Genomic DNA, 11,148 nt, shown 5'->3' on the forward strand with positions numbered 1-11,148 from the left:
TTGGGTCTGACACGCTCTGGAACGCCAGGATGCAAAGTGCGGATTGACGGGCCGCGGAGAGACGGGTGGTGGGTGGAGTGTTGACGAGGTGGGTGGCTGGGTGTGGCATGGGTGGGGTTTGGTTATACGGGGTGATTAGGGTGTGCACTGGGGGCGTGGCACGCGTTGTATTTAGGATGCTGGGAGGGGGCTCCTCCCAGGGCTAACTTTACTTCCCGCAAACTGTAATAAACTTTGTTGGATACTGCAGCGTTCCTGGTTGTTTTGATTTTTCCGAAACACAGCCAGGACGTTCTTACAAGTATGCTGTATTACCTATAAATCCATACACGTTCTCCAGCTATATCCTTCATATACAGGTTAGGATTTTCATGGGAAAAAGTATTTATTGTTGGAAATTAAAACTAATGCAGTATATGCTCCCTTCTCAAGGGTAGTCATACAATGACATCTGAATTTCTGAAATGAATTTAACCCAGAATCTTGGCAGAATAAATCAGCACAATCTCCACCAGGATTCAATGAGAGCACTAAAGTTCAGAAGTTTATGGAGCCTATGGCATTGTATCTGTGAAAAAGTCTGCTTTGGATGCTGGACAGTTTGGCCAAAATGCTCAACAACATCCCAATTCATGTTCTGCATTTCAGTTGGATGTCATGTTGAAAACAAAGATAAAACACTTCATCAGCACTTCCGCTTTATTAGTTGCTCCTTATTGTTCAGATTGGGTCTCAATAATATAATGTAACATTTGGAGCCAAAGATGGAGCTGAGTAGACCAGCACTGGAGGCCAAGATGGAGAAGATCTCCACAGTGACTGTATATTTTCCTTTTGTACTTAAATAGACTGGAACAAATGATACCCAAACACTACAGAACACCAACATGCTAAAGGTGATGAATTTGGCCTCATTAAAACTGTCAGGTAGTTTCCTAGCTAAAAAGGCTACAACAAAGCTGATTGTAGCTAGAAAGCCCATGTAACCTAACACACAATAAAACATGGTGGCTGATCCTTCATTACATTCAAGTATTATTTCTCCAAAAATTGAATGCATGTCTAGATTTGGGGAGGGAGGGGAGATTCCCAACCATAAGACACAAAGGCCTATTTGAAAAAGAGAACAATAACACACAATGGAAATGGCCAGTCTCTTCCCCATCCATTTCCTTATTCTAGATCCTGGTTTGGTGGCCATGAAAGCAAGAATCACAGTGATGGTTTTGGCTAAGATGCAAGAAACAGTTATGGTGAAAATAGATCCAAAAGCCACTTGTCGGAGGAGACAGGTCACTTTTCTGGGTGGGCTGAGGAAAAGAAAGGAGCAGAGAAAGCAGAGTAGGAGGGAGAAGAGGAGAGCATAGGTGAGATCCCGGTTGTTAGCACGGACAATTGGTGTGTCCTGATGCTTAATGAAGACGATCAGGACCTGGACTGTGAGCAGAGAAAATAAAACAGCAAAAAAAGCTAAGCTTATCCCCAGAGGTTCTTTCAATGAGAGATAGTTGATTGTCTTTGGAATACAATGAGATTTATTCTTGTTTGGATAGTGATCTTCTGGACACATGGTACATATATCCATGTCTAGAAAGAAGAGGTGCAAAGCAAAGTAGACTAAGCTGATTTACAATGTAACTATGGAAAATTCTGCAATCATCTATACACCCAGAGTTTCCAGCAGAAAATTGGCCTATTAGGACACAACACCATCCAGCACCTCCTTCCATTCATTGAGAAAGGACACCCCCCATCATACAGACACAAATATCCTTTCTTGCTGCATATCAAAAGCAATGTCTCCTAATAAAAGTAAAACTGGGCTTCATTTCAAGGGACATTTTGTTTCAAACTATCTACTCTGTTCTATGATGGGAATACACTTCCTTCCTAGTCACTGGTTGCAATGCTGTATGGCTATTTTGTATTTGGCTGAAAAACTACAGTATATGGTCACTTCTGAAATGATCACTGCTAGTGTAGTTGTGGTGGGTTTTCCTTTTTTGTTTTTAATTCAGTTGGCGAAACCAGCTGAATTCCACCTTTTTCCTGTTTTTGTGCCATTTAATTATCTTCCTATGCTGTGCTTGGTTTGCTACAGTTGAGGTAAGGTAGAAAAGGAGACTGAGGCCAAATAAAGTTTTGCTCAGCTCAACTGCTGAAAAGCTTTTAATTTTATGAAAGAGGTGTGTAATGACAGACATTTTTAAGTTGATGAAAGATAAAATTGTAGTTCCCATTCCTTCCTTCCTTCCTTCCTTCCTTCCTTCCTTCCTTCCTTCCTTCCTTCCTTCCTACCTTCCTTCCTTCCTTTCTCTCTCCCTTCCTCCTTTCCACCAGAAGATGCAAGAAGAAAGTGTCAAGTGCAAAAAGAATCAATGTGTGACATATGGGTAATATACATTTAACAAGAGTTGCCAGTAAGAAGGTGCCCTTAGTAAGTCTAAATTATTTTAAACTGAAAATAACAGTCTATGTGGGTATTCAGTATTATTTTAGCAGCTGTTGTATGTGCTGACCCATGGTGGTACAGTGTTTAAAATGCACTATTGCAGACTAATTCTACCAGCTGCCAGCAATTTGATTCTCACCGGCTCAAGGTTGACTCACAGCCTTCCATCCTTCCAGGGTCAGTAAAATGAGTACCCGGATTGTTGAGGGCAACATGCTGATTTTGTAAACTACTTAGAGAAGGTTGTCTAGGAATTATTGCTATTGCTGTTGGTATTGCTTTCTATTCTTTCCATGAAGCAAAGGACTTCCTTATCAGTTGAGATGAACTGATTGTGGGCATTGAATTCAAATGAGCTGTGGAAAAATGGTCTTGGTCCAGTAAATATTACATTTTGGAGGTTAGCTTATGGAAAGACTCTAACCAGGGAGACCACAATTCTTCAAAGAACAACTATAGGAAGGAAAGTGATCAATACTTTCTTTCTTGGCAGGCCAGGAGGGGTTCAGAATTAGGGAAATGCACCAATTGGAATAAACATTCTCTGGGTGATACACAACTTGTTACCCTGGCCAAAGAACTGCCTTGTGCATGAGAGGCTAGCAGCTTAAGGATGCATTGCAGCCAAGCTCTTCTGTGCTGTCTCTTACCCTTCTCAGTGGAAACTTTGCCTGGAGGACATGGAGAACAATCATAGCAGCAGAATTTTGCCCCTTCCTTCTTCTTTTTGCTAGAACCAGGAAGGCAGTTTGGGTTACACACAGAAACAGGTGGTACCTGTCCATTTGAAAAAAACATGGATTCAAATCATAACTAAATAACACAAATAATTTTGCATTTCTCATAATAAATGCATGGTTCTACTGTCCTCACCATCAGATTTTACAAACTATTAATATCCTTAGACCAGTGTTTCCCAAACTTGACAATTTTAAGGCATGTGGACTTCAACTCCCAGAATTCCACAGCCAGGATTTCTGGCTGTGGAATTCTGGGAGTTGAAGTCCACATGCCTTAAAATTGTCAAGTTTGGGAAACACTGCTAGACCATCAATATTTCTGAGAAATATGAAGAAATTTATGGAATAATTCTTTTGTTTCAAGACCTCAAAATTTGAACATTACATTTATTAAAATGTTTTTCTTCAATGCTGTTATTGTTTCTGAATTGTTTCAGATTGAGATCTTTTATTGGAGAAAAATGCCAGAATACAATTAGCAGTAGAACAGACAGTCCTCAACGTCACCGTTGAAGTTACAACTGACCAGAAAAAAGTGACTCACAGCATATCAACATGCTTACTAATGTTGCAACATCTCCATAATCACAGGATCACTGGCATCACGCAACTGCCCCATTTTGCTGCATACAGGACATTACTTTAAAGTTACAGGTTGTCTTGGATATTCACTTCTGCACTCACTTATTTACCACATACTACCCCTTGTTCTTTACTGCAATTCTTTGCAAAGAGCAATAACTGGAACTTTGTTTCATCTCTCAGATTTGTGTCCAGTTTCTATCCATCCTGCGTCTCACCTGGAGAAAGCTATGGTGCCACACCACTTTGTTCCCATCAATGGTAACTCTCTTGCCTGGGGCGGCCATCACATCAACTCTTCCAATCTTCACTCTCATAAAGGAATTATTTGGAAAAATGATTAAGTTGGTGATATCAAATCCAGCATTTAACTCTTTGTGCTTCCCCAAAAACACTGTTTCTCCAGCACTGTTGTTAAACGTCACCCACTGAAGAAAGGGATGCAGCTGCATTGGAAAAGTCATAGAAACAAAGAAATAATTCAGCTCGTTTTTACATCCAAAGGTTGAAGGGTATTTTCCCCAAATTCACGGATCATCAAGTTTCTCCACTACACCCCATAATCCTTAATAGAGGATGGCACATTCAGTGCAGCAACATCAATATCAGTTATGATACGTGTTGTGGGGAAGGGACATGAAACTGTAAGCAAATATGCTTGGTGGAAGGAAAATGGTGCACATCACTCTCTGGAGCTTTATTTTGCAAGTATGGTTTTCTCTCAGAAAAGGGCTCACCTGCCAAGCATGCAGATCCTGAAACTTCAGTTTCTCCCTTTCCATTCTTGCTCTGTGTTTGGATTTGGACTGATACAAGGCATGTAAAGCATGTGCCACAACACAGACAGCGTTGAAAACGCTGTAGCTGTGGCCAGTCATGCTCATTTCAAAGGCCAGGGAAGGAAGGTTCTCCAGTTTCTCTTGTCCACTGCAGGCTTCACTGTTACGTTTCCCCATCTTGGAATCTGGAAATAAACATCGGAATGTTTGTGTCCAGAAGTGCTCCAGAAAACTGTCTTCATTTGTCTGAAAAATATCTCTCTGTTGGAGAAAGGATTTGAACCCTTGAATCTCACCCGAAGGAACTGTGAAACTTATGGAACCATGGAAAACATGAGTATCCTCCCACATTTGATAGGACGTGGATGCAAAATCCAGCTGAGCGGTCATAATCCACACCTTTCCCATAGATGAATGAATCTCATTTTGCAGTTCACCTAATCCAATTAATGTTTGTAAAGAAAACATGGAGAATATTTCTCCATAGACAACAACAGCATTGGCTTTGCTTTTGATTATAAGTTGATGGATGTGAATCCACTTTGGTATCATGTTGATATATTCCTCTATATATGTGGCTTTTGGGATTCTCTCTGAGAAAGCATAGCAGATGCCTTTTTGGGAAAAGAGAAGCTGGAGTTTCTGCAGAAATATCTCTCCACTTTCATTATCCACAGCAAGGAATCCAACCCACTTCCATCCAAAATGTAGAAGTAATTCAACAATGCCAGCATGCTGGTGAGCTTCATTTGAAACCATTCGGTAAAAAAAAGGTGCTTGAATCTGATCATCTGGCGCAAAGGAACCATAACTGAGCTAAAAGGCAAAGAATATTGATTTCTGGCAAGTGCAAGAGATGAAATTTGGATTTTTATTTAGTACATTGTTACATTAATGAAGAAACCTAATTTAGAGATAAACAGAAATGTAACATCAGGACTTCTCCCATGGCTGTTGCCAAAATTTTACAAATTTCTCTCATGCCACACAATTTTTGATTAAAAGAAGGAGAAAGATAAATGAGGTGTGAAGTTACCAAACTAATTTCATACTTGGGGCATGTTGTAGCTCATCAAGATTGATGACATGTGCAGGGATGTATCAAAATCCAGTCCTCCAATGACTGCCATCTGATTTTTCTGCCTGTTGCATCTGTAATTGGGTATAAATCTATCCCGAATAGAAAGAAGACCAAGAGTACCCTGCAGGGTCATCCTTTCATTGAAGTAACTGTCATAGATTTGGAATCCCAAGGTGACATTTGGTAAAATATTGGGGTTCCCATTGATCTCCTTGACAGCAAATACCAAGGCCAGAATGTGCTGATAATTCTTTGGTACAACGCTGAAATGAGAATAGCACATCCAAGCCGTTATCGTTTCTTTATTTAAACTGGGGATATCTGACTCTGTAACTTTCACTTTCTTGACTTGTTCCCTGTCATAGCAATGTTCAATATTAGTATTTCAAAAGCTATGATATTTTTATAATCTTCATGAAAATCTGTGTCTGTTTCCAGGGGGAAGACCAAAATGAAAAGCCAATCAAATTATATTGCAAAATATCCAAGTGAAGATATTTCAAGGTATTATAAAATCAAAAAAGTGAAGACTTTGATGACAATTAAAACTCACAAAACAAAGACAATAAAGTATCCTAACAAAAGAAAAAGAATCCTCTGCCATTAAACGCCAAAGAAACAAAACTTAAAAAGAAGCATGAAAACAATGAGGAAACAAGACCGTAGATATGGTATCAGATGTTTGTTCTGATCCCCCAAAATATAAATATTTATTTGTATTGTAAATAAATATAAGCTGTACATACAGTATCCCTTGACAACTTGTACATGTTTATTTAGTAATGAGCCTTGTTGCACTCTATGTGTTTGTTCTTATTTGATGCTCACAAACAATTGAACAAACTCCTAACATTTTTTATTTACTTCTATGACCACTTCTTTCCAAGGTTGCTCAGGGCCAGTAGAAATTAATAATTATGATATAACATAAAAAGGATTAAATCAATAGATTGCCTAGCAAATTGTGTCTAATATGGAAGGTTCTGAAGTAGCAATCAGCATAAAATTCTATTAATGAGAACAGTAATCAACAACCTTTCATCACAGAAATAATAGAAGTTATAAATTGAATCTATTTCAATTTAACACACAAATGAACACTTAAACATATTAATAATGTTTTCCTATATATCAAAGTATACAAAGGTGGGATTAGTCAATTATATCGAGCAATGTTTTAAAATATCTTACAGAAGATTAAGAATTTGAGAGATGGGTAGATGGTCTGTGAAGGCTTCATAATTCAGAGAAGACAGAAGATGAGAAGTAAGCCCACCAATGATTAAGTCACCTGGCTGATCATACTGGTGAGGGATATGGAGTTCATTAATGTTGCAGAAATTGACCTGTACTTGGTGCCACATATGAGGCTGCACTAAGAACATCAGCACTATAAACCTTGCCATTTAGAAGACAAGTAATCTCCTACACAAGAAACATGAACATAAACCTTGTCTAGCAGCCTCTTATGATGGCACTTAATGGTTGTGGTGTCCTGGTTGAATTCTGACTTAAAACTGAAGAGAAGAGCTGGGATCAGCCTCAATAGGATTTTGCTACCTTTTCTGCTGTTTCTGTTGTTGGAAGCAAAATGGAGGGTTAACAGTCAAGGGAGGCCTTATTGAAAGATTACAGGGAAGATAATAATAGGGGTTTTTGATAGCAGATGTCTTGGAAAAAATAAGAAAATATGTTTACCATCTTTTTCCTCAAATGAGTTTCTTGGCTTTTTTGAGGAAGCAAAAAAAAAAAAACTCCAATGAGACAAACAAATGTTGAGTGTTGGACTAAAAAGCAAGAATAGGGCATCTGATAGCCAAACAATATCAGCCAAATGAAGTGATTCCAGATATGTTAGTCTGCAAATTCTGTCATTCCTTTCCAATTAAGATGGGGAGGATGCAGACCTAAAATGTCTTCCTGGTTCGTTATCTTCACCCAACTTTCCAGCTGCTTTGCTGGAATACCTTCCTTTATTGAAGCCACCCCCCCCCCCAATTATTTTGTCCTGAATCTTGGTATGCTTGATGTACTCTTACTAGGAACCTGGAATTAGTCCATGCTACTTGGCTCTCTGTACAGCTTTAAGATGCAAAATTCTAAGACCCATGATATATGGCTCCTTTGCCTGAGAGTCCAGCCTCATCCATCATTATCCACCTCCTCTAGTTGGCAAACTTTGTGGTTCCTGCAGTTTCCTTCTCCCCCCCCCCCATCCATGAGGGACTGCAGGAAGGAAGTGGAGAATGAGGAGTTTTCACATAAGCAGGCTATCAGTGCTAACTTCGGATGTTATTGCTAACAACATCCAAAATCTGGATTTTGGAATTCAAACCTTAAATTTAATGTATAATTTAGACCACTGATGAGACCGAGTGCACAGACTGCAACCGAAAACCAAGTTACGTATCGTCGGGTGACGGGTGCGTATAGCCCATTGGGTGGGTGTGGCCAGTTGGGTGGGCATGGCCCATTGGATGGCTGTGGATGTGGTGGTAACAGCAGACTGGGTGGGACTAAAAAGTTCAATCAATCAATTCCAACTTTGCAAGATCTTTTTTTTCCCCGCGAGAAGTTGAAATTGATTGATTGATTGATTGATGGAACCTTTTTTTTTGCACACGGCGGCGGGGGCCTTAAGTGAAAAGGTTTTATAATACCCAGCCGAAGGCCTAGGACTGGGGCAATGGTGCATGTGCCCACAGAGAGGGCTCTGCGTGCCACCTGTGACACACGTGCCATAGGTTCGTCATCATGGATTTAGACTATTCATTTTAGGGCATTGTTTATTATCTATAATTTTTTAACGGCTTGTATTATGCTAACTCAGGTTTTTACCTTTAAGTTTAACAGGAGCACAGGTTTCATTCTGGAAACAAATGTAAAAGCAATGATGCATTAAAACATATTAGTTTTATGACATTTCATATCTGTTACTTATCCACATGTATTTCACTACTTATATCTGATTCTTTTATTTGTTTCATCTATTTCTTATATTCTTTCAAAAAAATGTAACAATACAATGGGGGAGAGGGGAGCGTCTGTGAAATACTCTGGGTGATGTTCATTTTTTACAAAAAAAATAATATTTTATTCAAGCATGCTAAAAAGTCATTTTTGTATGAGATTTCTCAAGATGTACACATCAACTTTCCTTTCCCCCCTTTTTATAACACCATTTATTAATAAAATAAAATTTTGATTTGTTACAACCATAAATCTCTGGCAAGAAGTTACAATGGCGGTTAAAAATGTGGAATCCTAAAATGGTGATAGGCCAGTTTGTAAGTTTTCCAACAACAAATATCAAGGACAGAATATCTTTTTTTTTATTATTATTAAAAAGTTTTATAAGTTTTACAAAAAAAACAAAACAATATAAAAACAAAAAACAACATATACAAAGAAAAAACTAAACATTACACAACAAAACCCCCCTTCCCCAACCCCCGCCCAAACACCCCCCTTTCCCCCCCCAGAGCTTCCCAGAGCAGAATATAGGCTTAATTAAAAAACAATTAAAAAATTATGTTTATAAAAAAAGAAAATATAACATTAAGATATATATGTATATATATAAAAATAAAGATTATGAAAAAGCTATATAATATTTTTTTATATCCAGTTCAAATTGTATAAATTTTATCCACTTATCCCAAACAGCAAGAAATTTCTCTTGCGTTTGTTCCTTTAAAAAAGCCGAAATCTTTGCCATTTCCGCCAAATAAGACACTTTAAGAAACCATTCCTGCAATGTAGGCAAAGATTCCTTCTTCCAATATTGTCCTACTAACAGCCTCGCGACTGTAATCAAATTTTTTTTTTTATTGAAAGTTTTATAAATTTTACAAAAAGACAAAAATAATACAAAACAAAAAACAACATATACAAAAAAAACTAAACATCACATATAAAAAAAAAACCCCATCCCCCACCCCTCACAAACACCCTCCATTCCCCCCCCTGAGCTTTCCAGAGCAGAATATAGGCTTAGTTAAAAATTAACAAATAAAAATAAAAAATTAAATTAAAAAAATTTTATATTTATATATATAAAAAAAGTATCTATATATAACATTCTCTATATATGAAAATAAAACTTATGAAAAAGCTATGTGATATTTTTAATACCCAATCTAAATTGTATAAATTTTATCCATTTGTCCCAAACGGCAAGAAACTTCTCTTGCGTTTGTTGCTTTAAGAAAGCCGAAATCTTTGCCATTTCCGCCAGATAAGCTACTTTAAGAAACCATTCCTGCAATGTAGGCAAAGATTCCTTCTTCCAGTATTGTCCTACTAACAGCCTGGTGGCTGTAATCAAATTTAACATCAATACAACCTCCTTTGTATCACAATCTGTAACAATGCCCAACAAAAATAATTGCGGAGTAAATTTTACCCTCCTTCTAAAAATTCTCTGGATATTCCACCATATTTTGATCCAAAATGCTTTTATCTCTCTGCATGACCACCAAATATGATAATAAGAAGCATCCGTATAACCACATCTCCAACATTTGGGTTGTACGTCAGGGTACATAAGAGACATTTTTTGTGGATCAAGGTGCCATCTATAAAACATTTTATAAAAATTCTCCCTAAGGTTCTGTGCTTGTGTAAATTTGACATTTCTCACCCAAATGGTTTCCCAGATATCCAATGAGACTGGGACACCAAAATTCTGCGCCCATCTAATCATGCAGTCTTTAATTAATTCCGTTTCTGAGTCCATTTCAACTAATACCCCATAGATTCTCTTGATATGGGTTTGTCTTTGATCCTTGACTTGCTTAATAAGATTTCCATCTTCTCTAAGAAAACCCAATTTACAATCCACCTTCCATTTATCTACTAGTTGCCTATATTGAAACCAAGAATAAATAATATTTTCTTGCGCTAAATCTTCCCGTAATCTTAACTGCCAGTTTTGCCCATCCCATCTAAGTAACTGACTATAAGACACCATATCCATTTTTACACCTCTTTTTATTCCTTCTATCGCATGCCAAGGTATGGCCCATAATGGAACTTTAAAATCACTTTTATAATATTTTCTCCAAGTCCTAAGTAAAGAGATTCTTAAAATATGAGATTTAAAGACCCAATCCATTTTTTTATTAAATATTAAATAGGCATGCCACCCATAAAGTAAATCCCATCCCTCTATATGAAGTATCTCAGGATTTGTCAAATTTACCCAATCACTAATTAGTGTTAAAACCACCGCATCGTAATATAATTTCAAATTTGGTACCTTGAGTCCACCCCTCTCACGGAAGTCTTGCATAATTTTAAACTTAACCCTTGGCTTTTTCCCTGCCCAAATAAATTTATTAAGACCCTTCTGCCACTCACTTAAGTTAATCTCATTTTTCAAAATCGGTAACATTTGAAACAAAAAAAGAAACTTGGGTAGAATATTCATTTTTATCACTGCAATTCTTCCCATGAGGGATAATTGCAACTTCTCCCAATTCTTCAAGTCCTTCTGTACCCTGACCCACAACC

The 11,148-nt window shown here is 37.7% G+C and overlaps 1 protein-coding gene across 1 annotated transcript; it reads right to left on the reverse strand.

The window, feature by feature from the left end:
* Positions 1-685: 685 nt before the first annotated feature.
* On the reverse strand, positions 686-5,313 carry LOC120314594 (vomeronasal type-2 receptor 26-like). Its single transcript, XM_039357858.1, has 4 exons — positions 4,512-5,313; positions 3,993-4,220; positions 3,103-3,229; positions 686-1,587 (listed from the first exon to the last, which is right to left on the reverse strand). Exons 1-4 carry the CDS (start codon positions 5,310-5,312, stop codon positions 686-688), a joined length of 2,058 nt encoding a protein of 685 aa, XP_039213792.1. The 5' UTR covers position 5,313.
* Positions 5,314-11,148: the final 5,835 nt, after the last annotated feature.

Source organism: Crotalus tigris, unplaced genomic scaffold, assembly GCF_016545835.1.
Source record: "Crotalus tigris isolate CLP2741 ecotype Arizona unplaced genomic scaffold, ASM1654583v1 scf7180000018954.1357295, whole genome shotgun sequence".
NCBI lineage: Eukaryota > Metazoa > Chordata > Lepidosauria > Squamata > Viperidae > Crotalus > Crotalus tigris.